The following is a 19741-nucleotide window of genomic DNA, read 5'->3' as shown; positions in this document are numbered from 1 at the left end:
GATGTGGTGTGCACCCATAGTCCCAGCTACTTGGGAGGCTGAGGCAGGAGGATGCTTGAGCCTGGGAGGTTGAGGCTGCAGTCACCCATGATCACACCACTGCACTCTAGCCTGGAAAACAGAACAAGATTCTGCCTTAAAAAAAAAAAAAAAAAATTACATTTAAAATTTTATGTGTTCCCAAAATGTCAACACTGCATTTTAACTGAAAGAAAAATGGAAGTTTTGATAAACCATCAATGAATCTCTTGTAACATCCATCTTAACTGGAGTAAACCTCTTCACATCCAACTGTTATATAAGATTACTTACCCGTGTCCGATCTTCAATGTTGTATATTTTTAACTGCATAGGGATGTTGAAGCTATGCAAAAAATTGCCCCCAAACACTAATGTGTCTGTAGGAGTATACACAGCATGAATCCAGCCTAGAAGAAGGGGAAGAGAGGGCAGTGGCTGAAAACACACATTACAGTAAGTCTCTCTCAGAGAACTAGTACAAGACCCCTAGATCACACTCTTCACTCTGAATCTGCTTCTTAGTGGTTTGTCAAGTTACTTAATCTCTCAAAGCCTCAATGTCCTCTATAAAACCAGGATAAATAATACCTCTTATGGTTGCTCGTGAGCATTAAATGAGAAAATGCACATCAAATGCTTAGCACATAATAAACGTTTACTGGAGCACCAACTAAAACCAGGCTCTGTACAAGACAGTTTACAATTCAGGGGTGTCCAATCTTTTGGCTTCCCTGGGCCACACTGGAAGAATAATTGCTTGGGCAACACATAAAATACGCTAACATGGCCAGGCGCGGTGGCTCACGCCTATAATCCCAGCACTCTGGGAGGCTGAGGCGGGTGGATCATGAGGTCAGGAGTTCAAGACCAGCCTGGCCAACATGGTGAAACCCCATCTCTAGTAAAAAAATTTTTTTTTTTTTTTTTTGAGACGGAGTCTTTCTCTGTCCCCCAGGCTGGAGTGCAGTGGCGTGATCTCGGCTCACCGCAACCTCCACCTCCTGGGTTCATGCCATTCTCCTGCCTCAGCCTCCCGAGTAGCTGGGAATACAGGCGCCCGCCAACACGCCCGGCTAATTTTTTGTGTTTTTAGTAGAGACGGGGTTTCACCGTGTTAGCCAGGATGGTCTCGATCTCCTGACCTCGTGATCCGCCCGCCTCAGCCTCCCAAAGTGCTGGGATTACAGGCGTGAGCCACCTCGCCCGGCTGCTCCCCATCTCTAGTAAAAATACAAAAATTAGCTGGGCATGGTGGTGCACACCTGTAATCCCAGCTACTCGGTAGGCTGAGGCAGGAGAATTGCTTGAACCGGGACCTGGGAGGTGGAGGTTGCAGTGAGCCAAGATCACGTTAATGCACTCCAGCCTGAGGCTACAGAGCAAGACTCCATCTCAAAATAAATAAATAAATAAATAAATAAATAAAATAAAATATACTAATACTAATGACAGCTGACGAGCTTAAAAAAATTGCAAAAAAAAAATCTCATAATGTTTTAAGAAGGCTTATGAATTTGTTAGGCCACATTCAAAGCCATCCTGGGCTGCATGAGGCCTGTGGCCTGCAGGTTGGATAAGCTTGGTTTAGATGTGTTCTCATTTATATTCCTTATAACAAAATGAGACACAGATTTAAATATTTGCTCTAAGCGTTAGTATCTAGCAGGTAAATGCATAGTCAGAATCCTAATAGAGGTCTGTGACTCCAAAATCTGTGATCTTTACAAGCACTTACTTTGATTTAATGACTTGATCAAAAACATCCCTGACTGAGCACTCCAGCCTTCACGGCCATTCCCTAGAATAGTAGGCAGCTCTTCAAAATAGATTGTGTATCACCTGCAGAACAGGTCCTATCTATAGAGATTCTAAATTACTAGGGCTAATGCAGAGCCCAAACGTGTATATCTGAAAAGCCTCTGCTGGCAATTCTTATATACTTTATTGGAACACCACTGCCTTTTCAAACTGAAAACAAAACAAACAAAACCTCAGCATCTACTCCATAATGACAGGAAGAAACACTATTGTTTTCTGCAGACCCCAGCATCATAACTATTCTTGGTGGTAATCCATCAATTTCTTTTTCATTAAGAAAAAAATGGCTAAACAACCCACTCTTCCCATTTTGCTTACCTGAGGGAATGACGAAGGTATAGCCCTGCTTGAGCTCAATGCGCTGACAATCTGATACCCGGTCACCCAGAAAGATGTCTCCCTGTTTCCCTGACAGCAGCCAATTCTCGTACAGCTCCAGGTTGTGGGCTGTAGGGGGGATGAGCCAGAAGACCTGTGAGTTAAAAAACTTTAGTCTGTTAACAGCCATTGACATGACCCAGTCGTCTCCCTCAACTGATAAACAGGTACAAAATTAAGACCACCAGGTAGAAGAAAGGCAAGCAATTTTCCCAGCCTATAGAACTTGACTATTTGGTAAACCCTAGAAGGTCCAAGGCAGTAGATCTTTCTTATCTTCCACTTGATCCAACAGCATTAAGGCTTCCCTGGGGTTTGACTATATACCATCCAGGACTTGGAGAGAAGAGGGACATTCAGCTCATTACCTAGGCAGTCCCTTAAACACCTCCGACTGTCTGGCTTCCAGAGTCCTAAGTAGCACAGTTAATTAGGCACAGTATCTTCAAGAGACTGGCTCAGGTTGTTTTGTCCAAGGTAGTAACTAAGATCAACAGGGCTTAAAGGGATCTGAAGTAAACAAAATGACTTTTGGATTTGGAGACATACTTGTTCTGATTAAGACTCTTTTTTTTTTTTTTTTTTTTTTTTGACGGAGTTTCACTCTTGTAGTCCAGGCTGGAGTGCAGTGGCACGATCTTGGCTCACCGCAATCTCCACCTCCTGAGTTCAAGCAATTCTCCTGCCTCAGCCTCCAGAGTTGCTGGGACTACAGGCGTGCGCCACCACGCCCAGCTAATTTTTGTATTTTTAGTAGAGATGGGGTTTCACCATGTTGGCCAAGATGTTCTCAATCTCCTGACCTTATGATCCGCCCACCTTGGCCTCCCAAAGTGCTGGATTACAGGTGTGAGTCACTGTGCCTGGCCAAGACCTCATGTTTTTTTTGGTTGTTGTTGTTTGTTTCTTTTTTGAGACAGAGTTTTGCTCTTGTTGCCCAGGCTAGAGTGCAGTGGCGCGATCTCAGCTCACCGCAACCTCCACCTCATGGGTTCAAGCGATTCTCCTGCCTCAGCCTCCTGAGTAGCTGGGATTATAGGCATGCACCACCACACCCAGCTAATTTTGTATTTTTAGTAGAGACGTGCTTTCTCCATGTTGGTCAGGCTGGTCTTGAACTCCCGACCTCAGCTGATCCGCCTGCCTTGGCCTCCCAAAGTGCTGGGATTACAGGCGTGAGCCACCATGCCCGGCCAAGACCTCATGTTTTAAACAAGGCATTATCTATTCTCATTCTAGTTCTACTTTTCTCTTACAAATGCATTCACTGCAAGTGAGAGAAAAAAGAGTAACAAGAGTATAATACTATAAACCTCGGGTATTAATCCTAGATTTCCATTCTCATATAGCATTCAGAAGCATTTTCACAAGCTGGAATATAACTGAATAAATAAAGATAATCCTTCAAAACCTATTTACATCCTCAAAAAGGACTTAAAGGCTTCCTTTGGCCACATTTCAGACCAATGGCTACATAGATGGAAAGTTGGTTTAGATCTTAATTTGCTGATTTCACAGTGAATCTATCCAAAATTCGTATTCCCTTCCACTATTTATTATACTTCCAAGTACAGAAATTATCTTGTCCTTCTAAAATCACTTATTTGGCTTCATTTGGAGAACTCTGATTCAGGAATCTAGAAACAGGACTATTGAGATTTACTAAGTGCTGTGCCAATGATGTAATGATAATGAACTAGATGAATACTAATTTCTACTGAACACTAGCCAAGGAGGTGAACTTAATCTATAATTCTTTCCAGATATGAATGGGGACAATTCCCTAACAGATTCGTTTCCAGGGTATATTAAGCATACATGAACTGAAGCAAAGTCATACAACCAACTTCAGATTCCAACCCCTATCACAACTATGACCATACCTTTCCCCCTTGATGGATGTGATACCAAACAGAGGTACCACCAAAGTCCACATGGAAGTCAGTATAGCAGCCTCGAACACTCATTAGACAGTACCTGACCCAAAAAAAGCAGCAGCATTAGTGTACTGATAGAAAAAAGTACATCTGCCCCACCAAAATGCCATACTCTCCTCTTATATACTCCCTTTATCTTCCACTTAATCAAGTTCCAGAAGGAGAAAAAGCAATGTGTTTTCAAGTCATCACATTATCAGAAAAAGGTTTTTTTTTCTACCCTATTGACTAAAAATGTAAGTTTTTTTTTTCCTTTAACAATGTGGTTGTGTGCTATGGTATGCTCACATACACTCTTCCTTGTGGAACTGTAAAGTCTCATCTTTAAATAATTCATCGTTTTAATCATTTAGGACACAGAGCAAAGCTTGTAAGGGAGAAGCCAATCCTTGCTATTACTTTGGTCTCCCACAGCACATGGAGGAAGATGCAGGGCGCATCACTTACTTCTGCACTTTAGGGTACTGCATCTCCAAGATGGCATTTGTTGATTCAGTCTGGCTTTCCTTCAAGTGCCTTGGCCACATGTTGTCTACCCAGTCAATGAAATCCACCTTTAAATAGAAGGAGGAAACACTTGGGCTCCAAGGGAAAGGTTGGGGTCAAAGATAATTTTAAAGTCAAGAAAAGCAGAATTTCTTAAAATACGCAACAAAAAACTATAATTTAATTATAAGCAAATTAAAACAATCTGTTGGCGAATCAGGATTACTAGGCAACCATCCTAGAAACAATTGTTATAAGAATAATCATTCCATCAAATGATAATAGTAAAGACAGCACTAGTCAAAATGGAATGATTAATTATGCAATAGTATATAACTATGAACTCTCTTCTATGTCAATACTCATATAATTTGCTTTATTTTTAATCCAATAAAAGGTGTTGTCTGGAAGGTATCTATAAACTCAGCAAAATATATACCATTGTTAGAACAGTTAAGATGCCAAAAGTTAGGCAAAAAAAAGAAAAAAGAAAAAAAATCCAGTATAGATTTATAGCCTTGCATTGACAATGTGCTATAGAAACTACCAGCTTAGGAATAAGAAGCTCCAGGTCTGTCATGTCTTTTCAAGACTATATAAGGCCCTGGAACTCATCTATAAAACTAAGATAGACCAGGCACAGTGGCTCACACCTGCAATCCCAGAGCTTTGGAAGGCCAAGGTGGGAAGATCACTTGAACCCAGGAGTTCAAGACCAGCCTGGGCAACACAGTGATAACCGATCTCTTCAAAATAAAAAAATAGTCGGGCTCAGTGGCTCACACCTGTAATCCCCAACACTTTAGGAGGCCAAGGCAGGCGGATCACCTGAGGTTGGAAGTTCAAGACCAGCTTGACCAACATGGAGAAATCCTATCTCTACTAAAAATACAAAATTAGACCCAGTGCGGTGGCTCACGCCTGTAATCCCAGCACTTTGGGAGGCCGAGACAGGTGGATCACAAGGTCAGGAGATCAAGACCATCCTGGCTAACACGGTGAAACCCCATCTCTATTAAAAATACAAAAAATTAGCCAGGCGTGGTGGTGGGCGCCTGTAGCTACTCGGGAGGCTGAGGCAGGAGAATGGTGTGAACCCGGGAGGCGGAGCTTGCAGTGAGCCGAGATCATGCCACTGCACTCCAGCCTAGGCAACAGAGCAAGACTCCGTCTCAAAAAAAAAAAAATTAGCTGGGCATGGTGGCACATGCCTGTAATCCCAGCTACTTGGGAGGCTGAGGCAGGAGAATCGCTTGAACCGAGGAGGTGGAGGTTCTGGTGAGCCGAGATGGTGCCATTGCACTCCAGCCTGGGCAACAAGAGTGAAATTCCATCTCAAAAAATAAATAAATAAAATAAAATAAAATAAATAGCCAGGTGTTATGGCATGTGCCTATAGTCCTAGCTACTTGTGAGGCTAAGATGGGAGGTTTGCTTAAACCCAGGAGTTTGAGGCTGCAGTAAGCTACGATCACCACTGCACTCCAGCTTGGGCAACAGGGCAAGACTGTCTCAATAAAAAATCCAAAAACACTTTGGGAGGCCGAGGCGGGCGGATCACGAGGTCAGGAGATCGAGATCATCCTGGTTAACACAGTGAAACCCCGTCTCTACTAAAAATACAAAAAATTAGCCGGGCGCGGTGGCGGGCGCCTGTAGTCCCAGCTACTCTGGAGGCTGAGACAGGAGAATGGCGTGAACCCGGGAGGCGGAGCTTGCAGTGAGCCAAGATCGCGCCACTGCACTCCAGCCTGGGTGACAGAGTGAGTCTCCGTCTCGAAAAAAAAAAAAAAAAAAAAAATCCAAAAACACAAAAAAACTAAGATAACTACTTCAAAGACATGTTGTAAAGATTAAATGTAAACACTTTTAAAATTCTGAAATAATGTGAGAATACAGAAATCTTTTTTTTTTTTTTTTTTTTTTTTGAGACAAAGTCTTGCTCTGTCACCCAGGCTAGAATGCTGTGGTGCGATCTCAGTTCACTGCAACCTCCGCCTCTCAGGTTCAAGCAATTCTCCTGCCACAGCCTCTTGAGTAGCTGGGATTATAGGCACCCGCCATGCACCTAACTAATTTTTGTATTTTTTAGTAGAGACAGGGTTTCACCATCTTGGCCAGGCTGGTCTCAAACTTCTGACCTCAGGCGATCCACCAGCCTTGGCCCCCGAAAGTGCTGGGATTACAGCATGAGCTACCATGCCCGGCCAGGAATCTTTTAAATAATATTGGCTGAAAAAAAGAGAAGTGAAAGCAATATGCAACATTTTACACTAAATTATAACATGTCCTGTACTTTCAAGTGTCTACACTCAACCAATGAACTCCAGGTAGGTAAAACTTGAGAGCCAAACCACCATGAATTCAGCACAGTGCTGATGTGGTAAATAACTAACTTATGGTTATAAAAAACATGTATCTGGTAAGCTTTGTAACAACATCTATGTATCTGATCACTTACTTCCCTTATAATGTGAATGGAGACAAATGCATACAGTTGTGCATGATATGAAGCCGTTGTCTAGAGGATACCCAGATGTTAACTGTGGGAGAGTGTTTAGAAAGCATCACCACTGACATGGAAGAAACAAACAAGATGAGGAGCAACTGTTAAGGTTAACCTGCTGCTCCATTTCAAAGAATTTCTGCTCAGGGAGCCAACAATTTTAATCAAGCATCCACCAGTCCCAGAACATTGAATAAGCCCTGTATGCCTTTCTTTCCTTCAAATAAAATTTACTGTTTCTTAACGTAGTAGCCACCATCTCCCATCTCCATGTGTTGTCCATGGGAATGCCTTTAACAGAATAATAAATAAAGTACTTGCTTAATACACTGTAAGCTCCCATGTCTGAATGGGGAGAGAAAGGGTTCAGAACATATCAGTATTTTTTTTTTTTTTACCATGCATTCATTCACGGAAAGCAGAATTTCTTAATTGCAGCAAGAAAGTCAGTCATTTTTGCCTGCCTTTCTTTGGTATTATTAGGTATCTTCAGACTACAGAGAGAATTTGTGGTAACATGTTCGTGCTTTTCTTCTTAGGTTAATCTTTAGCCTTGGGATAGATCCTTTGCTAAATACCCTGATCCCAATTATAATCTGTTCTGCAACAAAACTAGGGCCAAACTAGTAAGAAGTCCAATATCATGAACCTAGTCTATTCATAAACAACTCATGGTCTTCCATGAACTTATTTCCCCATCACCAAACAAATGTGCATTATTTGTACCACTTTTAAATCTACCTCTCAGTTATTGCTGGAATGGCAGCACTAAATAATCTCTTCTCACCATAGAACTCTACACTTTATGCTAGCTCCTATAATAGGCATGTAAAAGTTGCCCTTCTTACCTCCTGGAACCTACTTTTACAAATGCTATTCCTTCTGCCCGTAATTCTGGTCTCCCTCTCCTTGCTTCATTATTTCTTTTATGTTAACATTAGGCACCACTTCCTCCAAAGAGCTTCCCCTAATTCTCCTATAGTTTAAGTTAAGTCATCCTTCCAAAATGCTTCCACAATATCCTGCATTTATTCAATTTTTTTAGTTTTAAAAGACTGGGTCTTGCCACATTGCCTAGGCTGGCCTCAAGCAATTCTCCCACCACAGCCTCCCAGGTAGCTGGGACTAAAGGCATGTGCTACTGTGCCTGGCTGTTTATTCACTTTTGAAGGACTGCTCATACTATAGTTTATATAAATGCATATTTTGTCTTTGAGCCTCTAACGAGAATGATCTCATTTTCCACTGTATCTCTAGTACCTAGACAGTGCTTAGCATGTGGTAGGCATCTGATAAATGAATAGGCAAACCCTGAAGGTTGTGAAGATCACAGGGAACAAACAGATTATGTAACTCTAGGATTAAGAAATGCAAATAGGAGGCCGGGCGCGGTGGCTCACGCTTGTAATCCCAGCACTTTGGGAGGCCGAGGCGGGCGGATCATGAGGTCAGGAGATCGAGACCACGGTGAAACCCCATCTCTACTAAAAATACAAAAAAATTAGCCAGGCGTGGTGGCGGGCGCCTGTAGTCCCAGCTACTCGGAGAGGCTGAGGCAGGAGAATTGCTTGAACCCGGGAGGCGGAGCTTGCAGTGAGCCGAGATTGTGCCACTGCACTCCAGCCTGGGCCACAGAGCGAGACTCTGTCTCAAAAAAAAAAAAAAAAAAAAAAAAAGAAATGCAAATAGGTTAGAACTTGAGGATACAAACTGAGAAGTGACAGATCAAAGTTTTCAGAAATGCAGATTAAGTTTTTAGAAATGAAGATTAAGTTTTTGAATATTAAAAAATTAAAAAAGAACTATTAATAGGCTATTATATATATATTCTTTCTTTCTTTTTTTTTTTTGAGACAGGGTCTCGCTGTGTCACCCAGGCTGGAGTGCAGTGGTGTGATCACGGCTCCCTGCAACCTCTGCCTCCTGGTTTCAAGCGATTCTCCCACCTCAACCTCCCAGGTAGCTGGGATCACAGGTGTGTGCCACCACACCCAGCTAATTTTTGTATTTTTAGTAGAGGCGGGTTTCACCATGTTGGCCAGGCTGGTCTTGAACTCCTGACCTCAAGTGATCTGCCCACCTTGGCCTCCCAGAGTGCTGGGATTGTAGGCGTGTGCTACCGCACCTGGCTTATTTTCTATATTTTGATTGTGGTGGTTACTTACATGAATAAATATGTTTGTCAAAACTCATTGAAATGCCCACTTAAAATGGGGGTCCACTTTACTGAACATCAATTTTACCTCAGTAAAGTTGGTTTTTAAAAAGAGCACTAGTGAAATATACTGGAAAAGACCTAGATAAATGAAGGGATATACTATGGGGGGAATAAGAATTCTACCAATAGAAACAGCAACAACAAAAATAACATGATTGTAGCTATAAATGTTTTTGTTTGTTTGTTTGTTTTGAGATAGGGTCTCATTCTGTCGCCCAGGCTGGAGTGTAGTGGCATCATCTCAGCTCACTGCAACTTCTGCCTCCCGGGTTCAAGCGATTCTTGTGCCTCAGCCTCCCGAGTGGTCTCAAACTCTTGGGCTCAAGTGATCCGCCCACCTTGGCCTCCCGAAGTGCTAGGATTAGAGGTGTGAGCAACTGTGCCAAGCCTCTAGCTATAAATGTAAAACTTGACCTGGTCAATACTTTTCCATCATTAAGATTTTGAAATGTGTGACTATTCCACATGAAGTCTTCTATCTTATTCTACCAATAAAATAAACGTTATTACTTACATAGCAAGGTCACAAAAAGCTTATCTGCTTTTAGGATGTGAGCTTGGTAATAGCTCATTCAATCTTTCATGTTTTAGGTCCCTGTAAGATATTTGTATTGTGGCCTCTGCTCTCTTAATAATTTTTTATTTCTGAGCCCTCTCATAGGTTCTTCTCCTCCCTTTAATGTTAACATATTTTTCTAATTTTTATAAAATGATGTCACATTTTTATCATTAAAACTAGGGACAGAGTGAATAAATTCAGGATGCCACAAAAAAGGCTTCATGTAGAATAGTGAGACATTTCACAACCTTAATAATGGTAAAGTATTGACCAGGTCAAGTTTTACATTTATAGCTACAATCATGTTATTTTTGTTGTTGCTGCTTAGTTTTTGTTTTTATTTTTCTTTTTCAAAAGTCGAGACAGGGTCTTATTATGTTGCCCAGACTGGTCTCAAATTACTAGGCTCAAGCAATCCTCCTGCCTCAACCCCCTGAGTAGCTGGGACTACATGGGGGACGCCATCATGCCCGGCTAATTTTTCTATAGAGACAGGGCTTCACCATGTTGCCCAGGCTTGTATCAAACTCCTGAGCTCAAGCAATCTGTCTGCCTTCGGCCTCCCAAAGTGCTAGGATTACAGGCATGAGCCACCATGCTCGGCTTCTATTTATATTTTTTAATCATTTTATTATTTTTTTGAGACAGATTCTTGCGATGTTGGCTAGGCTACAGTGATCACAGCTCACTGCAACCTCAACCTCCCAGGCTCAAGCAATCCTCCCACCTCGGTCTCTTGAGTAACCAGGACTATAGGTGCATGCCACCATGCCTGGCTAACTTTTCAAATTTTTTGTAGAGATGAGGTCTTGCTATGTTAACCAGGCTGGTCTTGAACTCCTAGGCTCAAGGGATACTCCCGCCTCAGCCTCCTAAAGTGCTGGAATTACAGGCATGAGCCAACGTGCGTGGCCAATCCTGTTATTTTTAAATTAAAATTCTGGAAATTGGCCGGGTACAATGGCTCACACCTGTAATTCCAGCACTCTGGGAGGCTGAGACAGGTGGATCACCTGAGGTCAGGAGTTCGAGACAAGCCTGGCCAACATGGTGAAACCCCGTCTCAACTAAAAATACAAAAATTAGCCGGGTGTGCCCCTGTAATCCCAGCTATTTGAGAGGCTGAGGTGGGAGAATTGCTTGAACCTGGGAGGCGGAGGCTGCAGTGAGCCAAGATCGTGCCACTGCACTGAGGCCTGAGCAACAGAGCGAGAACCTGTCTTAATAATAATAATAATAATAATAATAATAATAATAATAATAATAATAATAATAATAAAATAAAATTCTGGAGATATTAAGAAAATAAAATTACAAATAAATAATGTTACTGGAATTCTTATATCCCATCCCTCTCACCAAATTCCTATTTAGCAAATCACATTAGGCTAATAAGAAGGCTAAATTCTAACCACCTGTCTTCCTATACTTCCATATGACCAAATAAACATGATTACTAACACAAAAATAGTTCCTTTCGGCCGGGTGTGGTGGCTCATGCATGTAATCCCAGCACTTTGGGAGACCGAGGCAGGTCGATCACTTGAGGTCAGGGAGTTCAAGACCAGCCTGGCCAACATGATGAAACCCCGTCTCTACCAAAAAAATACAAAAATTAGCAGTGCATGGTGGCCTGTAGTCTCAGCTACTCAGGAGGCTGAGGCAGGAGAATTGCTTGAACCAGGGAGGCGGAGGTTGCAGTGAACCGAGATCGTGCCACTGCACTCTATATCCCGGGCAACAATGTGAGACTTGGTCTCAAAAAAATAATAAAAATGTTTATTTTTATTTTGGGGGGGTCTCGTGACATTCCCCAGGCTGATCTTGAACTACTGGCCTCAAGCAATTCTCCTGTCTTAGCCTCTAAAAGTGTTGGGATTACAAATGTGAGCCACCATGCCTGGTCAAGAGTGAATTTTTTTTTTTTTGAGACAGGGTCTCACTCTGTCACACAGGCTGGAGTGCAGTGGCATGATCTCAGCTTACTGCAACCTCCGCCTCCCGGGTTCAAGCGATTCTCATGCCTCAGCCTCCTGAGTAGCTGGAATTACAGGCGCATGCAACCACGCTTGGCTAATTTTTGTATTTTTAGTAGAGATGGAGTTTGGCCATGTTGGCCAGGCTGGTCTCAAACTCCTCACCTCAGGCGATCCGCCTACCTCGGCCTCCCAAAGTGCTGGGATTCCTAGCATGAACCACTGCGCCTGGCCCCAAGTTTGAATTTTAATATTCCTCTCTGTTACATCCAGAGGTCAATGTTCCTACATTAAGTTACTGTGATGCAAATCAGAATAATCCTGCCCTATATAAAATTAAGTGATTTCACGCCCAGGCACAGTGGCTCAGGCCTGTAATCCCAGCACTTTGGGAGGCCAAGGTGGGAGGACTGCTTGAGCCCAGGAGTTCAAGGTCAGCCTGGACAAAATTGTGAGATACCGTCTCTAAAAAAAAAAAAAAAAATTTTTTTTAATTATTATACTTTAGGTTTTAGGGTACATGTGCACAATGTGCAGGTTTGTTACATATGTATCCATGTGCCATGTTGGTTTGCTACACCCATTAACTCGTCATTTAGCATTAGGTAAAAAATTTTTTAAATTATAATAAATTTAAAAATTCACCCCACCACAAAACTTTAAGTGATTTCAGAAAATGCAGTTATTCTTATCAAAATACAATATCAATATATCTTTATAAAAATACAAATTATTCTTGTCAAATAGTCTTGTTTACCTTCAGCTTAATCTTGATATGTGCAAAAAGTTATAAAATTTCCCAGTATAAAAACAACCCATTTTATTTTAATTTTTTGAGACATGGTCTTGTTCTGTCACCCAGGCTGGAATGCAGTGGTGCAATCACCGGTCACTGCAGCCTCAACCTCCTGGGCTCAGGTGATCCTCCCATCTCAGCCTCCTAAGTAGCTGGAACTACAGGCATGTGCCATCACACCCAGCTAATTTTCTTTTTTTTTTTTTGTACTTTTTGTAGAGATATGGTTTCACCATGTTGCCCCGGCTGGTCTCAAACTCCTCAGCTCAAGCGATCTGCCCGCCTTGGCCTCCCAAAGTGCTGGGATTACAAGCATCAGTTAACAACGCCCAGCCGCAAACAACCCTTTTGGTGACAATGACAATATGAAGAAAATGATTACACTAACCGTGGAGGGCCTCTGCACCATATTCTCCAGCCTGGTGTGGCTAAACTCGAGGCTGATGACATTATAGAGTTTCTCTCGCTCCTCCTCTGGGGTCTCATAGTAGCGTGTCCACTGAGCCATGGTCATTTCAATGCCTTTCTGTGTGTTCACGTCCATGACATCCACCATGCGACGACTCCCTGCCATAAAAGATGCACTGATCATCTCTATCGAGCCACTAATATCCTTAAATATAGTAAGAATATTTTTAAAAAAGTAGAAGAAAAAATATTATCCTTTCTTATTTTCAATAATAGACAAGGAAAAAGTTCTCACTCAACATAATCATAATCAAATCACAAAGAATGGGAAAGACAATGGATAATGTTAATAATAATTATTCCCTAAGGCATGTTTACTATACAGTCAGTTGTTGAATCTTTTATCTAAGGTCTCATTTAATCCCAACAATTCTAAATGCTAAATACTAATCTCCACTTCATACATGAGAAAGCAGATGTTAGGTAACTTACAGAACAAAGCAAGAAAAGAATCCGCGCAGGCTCACTCTAGAGTCAAGCTCTTACTTACTGAGCTATACTGATTTGATGCAGGTTGATCTAATCTATCTCATGATTTGAATAAAGGATCCATAATTTAGTGGGTAATACACTGATTTTGAATTTATATTCTTTTGTTAAACAGGGCTATTTCGCAAACCTGTCGCTAATATCCTAGCCCATGAAGATAATTATCCTAGTTCATGAAGAACAAAGTCCCCTTTTCATTTATTCCACAAATATTTACAGAATGATAAAGACACCAGGATGGACACGAAGATCTATATCAGACTCTTGTTAACTATAACAACTACAACAAAACACAGAAGGCCACAAGAATCAGCATAAAATAGTAGTGGAAAGAAAACAATAGCTTTGGAGTCAAAGAGACCTAAGTTTGTTTATTTTTTAGAGACAGAGTCTCTCTCTGTTGCTCAGGCTGGACTGCAGTGGCGCGCTCGTGGCTCACTGCAACCTTCCACCTCCTGGGTTCAAGCAATTCTCCTGCCTCAACCTCCAGAGTAGCTGAGACTACAGGTACACGCCACTACCCCACCTAATTTTTTGTTATTTTAGTAGAGACGGGGTTTCACCATGTTGCCCAGGATGGTCTCAAACTCCTGAGCTCAGGCAATCTGCCTGCCTTGGCCTCCTGAAGTGCTAGGACTGATTACAGGCGTGAGCCACCGTGCCCGGCCTCTTTATTTCTTTATTTTTATTTTGAGACAGTCTCGCTGTCACCCAGGCTGCAGTGCAGTGGTGCGAAATCTTGGCTCGCTGCAACCTCCACCTCAGGTTCAAGAGATTCTTGTGCCTCAGCCTCCCAAGTAGCTGGGAATATGGCCATGTGCCACCACGCCTGCCTAATTTTTATATTTTTGGTAAAGTCAGGGTTTTGCCATGTTGGCCAGGCTGGTCTCAAACTCCTGACCTCAGATGATCTGCCTGCCTTGGCCTTCCAAAATGCTGGGATTACACGTGTGAGCCACTGCACCTGCCTGAGACCTAAGTTTAAATCTCAGCTCCTATACTACTTAGACAAGTTATATAATTTCTCTGAACATTAATATCTTGTGGAGAACGAATAGCACCTTGTGGGCCACTGTGAAGATTTAAAGTTGATAAAGTAAAATGTTTAGGTGCTCAAGCGACAGTAAAAACAAAAGGAAAGTATCATATTTTTATTAGACTGATCAGAAAAGGCTTTAGGAAAAGAGGGGGGAAGAGTAAGTAGAATTCTAACAAGAGATGATTCAACAGGGACAATTCCACGCAGAGGTAAAGGCATAAGCTAAAAGATTCAGAAAATGGTGGTCAAGGAAGGGAGAGAGAATAAAAAGCTGACAGTATTGTATGCCTGGCCGGGCACGGTGGTGCCATCTATAATCCCAGCACTCTGGGAGGTCAAGGCGGGCAGACTGCCTCTGTCCAGGAGTTTGAGACCAGCCTGGGCAACATAGCAAAACACTGTCTCTACTAAAAATACAAAAAAAATTAAAACACACACACACACACACACACACACACACACACACACACACACACACACACAACACACACACACACACACACACACACACACACACACACACACACACAAAACAAAAAAATACAAATACAAATACAAAAAATTAGCTGGGCATGGTGGTGCGTGCCTGTAATCCCGGCTACTCCGGAGGCTGAGGTGTGAGAATCACCTGAGCCCAGGAGGTCGAGGCTGTAGAAAAAAAAATTTTTATACATTGTAAGACAAATAAACACCTGCCCTGGCTGGATATATCAGGTAGCATTAGAACCTGATTCCCTGTCTCTAAGGAATTTATAGTTTAGTTAAAGATAAGAGATAATACCCAAGAGAAGAATATGGCCAGTGTGAAATAGACAAGGCAGAATATATATATTAATAGTAAAACATAACTAATAATATAAGGCAATGGACAGAACCTACACTTCATATTTTAAAAGAAAAAGTGAATGCCAAATCAAAACTGCCAAGAAATACCACTTCACACCCACTAGGATCGCTATAATTTTAAAAATGGAAAATAATGAGTGCTAGCAAAAATGCAGAGAAATTGGAACCCTCATACATCTACTGGTGGGAATATAAGATGGTGCAGCCGCTATGAAAATTGGGTTTGCAGTTCCTCAATAAACTAAACACAGAATGACCATGTGACTCAGCAATTCCACTCCTAGGCATATATCTAAAAGAACTGAACAAGGTGTTCAAACAAGAGCTTGTACGTAAATATTCACTGCAGCACTATTTAAAACAGCTAAAAGATGGAACTAACGCAAATGTTTACCATGACATCAATAAACAAAATGTGGTCGATCCATACAAGGAAATAGTCAGCCATAAAAAGGAATGAAGTACTAATACATGCTACGACATGGATATACCAAGAAAACACACTGTATCAGCCGGGTGTGGTGGCTCACGCCTGTAATCCCAGCATTTTGGGAGGTCGAGGTGGGTGAATCACGAGGTCAGGAGATCAACACCATCCTGGCTAACACGGTGAAACCCCATCTCTACTAAAAACACAAAAAATTAGCCAGGTGTGGTGGCGGGCACCTGTAGTCCCAGCTACTCGGGAGACTGTGGCAGGAGAATGGCGTGAACCCAGGAGGCAGAGCTTGCAGTAAGCAGAGATCGCACCACTGCACTCCAGCCTGGGCAACACAGTGAGACTCTGTCTCAAAAAAAAAAAAAGAAAAAAGAAAACACACTGTATCAAAGAAGCCTACACAAAAGGCTACATATTATACAGTTCCATTTATATGAAATGTATAGACTAGACAAATTCACCAAGACAGAGTAGATTTGTTGTTGCCAGGAGTTAAGTGGAGGAGAAAACGGAGAATGACCGCAGTGGTATGGAGTTTGTTTGGGGTGATGAAATTCTAGAACTAGATAGTGGTGATAGTTGCACACTGAAAAAACTTGATGACACTGGTATGCTTTAAAATGGGTACATGACAATGAAATGTTCTATGCAAAAAGAAAAAAATGTAATGGTTATGATGGTAAACTTTATATTATCGGTATTTAACCATAATTTAAGAAATTACAAGTAAATGCTTTCCTTCAAGAATGTAGGGGAGGCCAGGTGTGGTTAACTCACGCCTGTAATCCCAGCACTTTGGAAGGCCAAGGCAGGCAGATCACTCGAGGTCAGGAGTTTCAGATCAGCCTGGCCAACATGGTGAAACCCCATCTCTACTAAAAATACAAAAATTAGCTGGGCGTGGTGGTGTGCAACCATAGTCCCAGCTACTCAGGAGGCTGAGGCGAGATTCGCTTGAATTCGAGAGGCAGAAGTTGCAGTGAGCCAAGATCGCATCACTGCACTCTGACCTGGGTGACAGAGCAAGACTCTGCCTTAAAAAAAAGAATGTAGAGGAAAGCATTTTATTCTTTTTTCCTTTTGAGATGGGGCCTCACTGTCACCCAGGCTGGAGTGCAGTGGCACAATCTAGACTCAATGCAACCTCTGCCTCCCAGGCTCAAGCGATCCTCCCACCTCAGCCTCCTGAGTAGCTGGGACTACAGTGCATGCCACCATACCCAGTTAATTTTTTGTATTTTTGGTAAAGACAAGGTTTCACCATGTTGCCCTGGCTGGTATTCTTTTATTACGAGACTACTTAGTATAGGCATATCTTGGAGTTATTGTGGGTTCAGTTCCAGATCATTGCAATAAAGCAAATATTCCAGTAAGCAAGTCATACAAACTTTTTGGTTTCACAGTGCATATAAAGTTATATTTACGTTATACTGTAGGCTATTAACTGTACAACAGCACTGTATCTAAAAAACAAGGTACATACTTTTATTTAAAAATACTTTATTGCTAAAAATGCTAACAATCATCTGATCCTTCAGTGAGTCATAATCTTTACTTGTGGAGGGACTTGCCTCATTGTTGAGGGCTGCTGACTGATCAGAGTGGTAGTGGTTCCTGAAGTTTGGTGTGGATATAGCAACTTCTTTTTCTTTCACTGAAGTGTAAACCATTTTTCTTTTTTTTGGGGGGGCGGCGGGGGAACAGGGTCTTGCTCTATTGCCCAGGCTGGAGCGCACTGGCGCAATCACAGCTCACCACAGCCACAAACTCCTGGACTCTGGTGATCCTTCCACCTTAGCCTCCGGAGTAGCTGGGACTACAAGCACGTGCCACAATGCCTGGCTAATCTTTTAATTTTTGCAGATACAAGATCTCGCTATGTTTCTCAGGTCGACAATTTCTTTTCTTTTCTTTTTTTTTTTTTTTTTTTGAGATGAAGTCTGGCTCTGTCGCCCAGGCTGGAGTGTAGTGGCGCGATCTTGGCTCACTGCAAGCTCCGCCTCCCGGGTTCACGCCATTCTCTTGCCTCAGCCTCCCCAGTAGCTGGGACTACAGGTGCCTGCCACCACGCCTGGCTAATTTTTTTTGTATTTTTAGTAGAGACGGGGTTTCACCATGTTAGCCAGGATGGTCTCGATTTCCTGACCTCGTGATCCACCCGCCTTGGCCTCCCAAAGTGCTAGGATTACAGAGGTGAGCCACCGTGCCCAGCTGACATTTCTTAAAATAAGACAACAATAAAGTTTGCAACATGGATTGATACTTCTTTTCACAAACAGATTTATCTGTAGCATGCAATGCTGTTTGATAGCATTTTACCCATGATAGAACTTCTTTCAAAATTGGAGTCAATCCTCTCAAACCCTACTGCTGCTTTATAAACTCACTTTATGTAATATCCTAAATACCTTGTTGTTATTTTAACAATGTTTACAGCATCTTCACCAGGAGTAGATTCCATCTTAAAAAAACAAACTTCTTTATTTGCTCATCCATAAGAAGCAACTCTTCATCTGCTCAAGTTTCATTACAGATTGCAGCAATTCAGTCACATCTTCAGCTCCATTTCTAATTCTAGTTCTCTATTTTCACCACATTTGCAGTTACTTCCTCCACCGAAGTCTTGAACCCCTCAAAGTCACCAATAAGGGTGGGAATCAACTTTTTCCAAACTCCTGTTAATGTTGATATTTTGACCTCCTCCCATGTACCACAAATGCTCTTTTTCATTTTAATTAATTTATTTTTTTTAGAGACAGGGTCTCACTCTCATGGCCCAGGCTGGAATAGAGTGGCAAGATCAGAGCTCACTGCAACCTCAAATTCCTGGGCTCAAGTGATCCTCCCACCTCAGCCACCCAAATAGTTGGGACTACAGGTGTACACCACCAAGCATGGCTAATTTTTTTTTGTTGTTTTTTTGAGATGGCGTCTACCTCTGTCGCCTAGGCTGGAGTGTGGTGGTGTGATCTTGGCTCACTGCAACCTCCGTCTCCCAGGTTCAAGCGATTCTCCTGCTTCAGCCTCCCAAGTAGCTGGGACTAAGGCCCATGCCACCATACTCGGCTAATTTTTGTATGTTTAGTAGAGACCGGGTTTCACCATATTGGTCAGGCTGGTCTTGAACCCCTGACCTTGTGATCTGCCCGTCTTGGCCTCCCAAATTGCTAGGATTACAGGCGTGAGCCACGGTACCAGGCCATGGCTAATTTTTTGTAGAGATGGTCTCACTATGTTTCCCAGGCTGGTCTCAAACTCCTGGCCTCAAGGGATCCACCCACCTGGGCCTATCAAAACGTTGGGATTACAGACATGAGCCACTATGCCTGGCCATAAATGTTCTTAATGGCATCTACAGTGGTGAATCTTTTCCAGGTGTTTTTCAGTTTATTTGGTCCAGATTCACCAGCAGAATCACTATCTATGTCAGCTATAGCCTTATGAAATATATATATATATACTCACACACATATATATATATTTTTGAGACAGAGTCTTGCTCAGTCACCCAGGCTGTAGTGCAGTGGCGCGATCTCGGCTCACTGCAAGCTCCGCCTCCCAGGTTCACACCATTCTCCTGCCTCAGCCTCCCCAGTAGCTGGGACTACAGGCGTCCGCCACCACGCCCAGCTAATTTTTTTTTTGTATTTTTAGTAGAGACTGGGTTTCACCGTGTTAGCCAGGATGGTCTCGATGTCCTGACCTCGTGATCCACCCGCCTCGGCCTCCCAAAGTGCTGGGATTACAGGTGTGAGCCACCGCACC

General features: G+C 42.4%; 1 protein-coding gene across 4 annotated transcripts in view; it reads right to left on the bottom strand.

The window, feature by feature from the left end:
- Positions 1–19741, bottom strand: part of KDM2A (lysine demethylase 2A) — a 150231-nt gene that overhangs the window by 42932 nt on the left and 87558 nt on the right. For all 4 annotated transcript variants that reach the window (XM_032153603.2, XM_032153602.2, XM_058438995.1 and 1 more), the window contains 5 exons: positions 13084–13262; positions 4602–4708; positions 4101–4194; positions 2158–2311; positions 313–428 (listed from right to left, as the gene is read on the bottom strand). In XM_032153603.2, coding sequence (XP_032009494.1) covers positions 313–428; positions 2158–2311; positions 4101–4194; positions 4602–4708; positions 13084–13262 — 650 coding nt within the window. The remainder of the gene's footprint in view (positions 1–312; positions 429–2157; positions 2312–4100; positions 4195–4601; positions 4709–13083; positions 13263–19741) is intronic.

The sequence above is a fragment of the Hylobates moloch genome, unplaced genomic scaffold (assembly GCF_009828535.3).
Source record: "Hylobates moloch isolate HMO894 unplaced genomic scaffold, HMol_V3 SCAFFOLD_5, whole genome shotgun sequence".
NCBI lineage: Eukaryota > Metazoa > Chordata > Mammalia > Primates > Hylobatidae > Hylobates > Hylobates moloch.
This window is presented reverse-complemented; position numbering and strand designations above follow the sequence as displayed.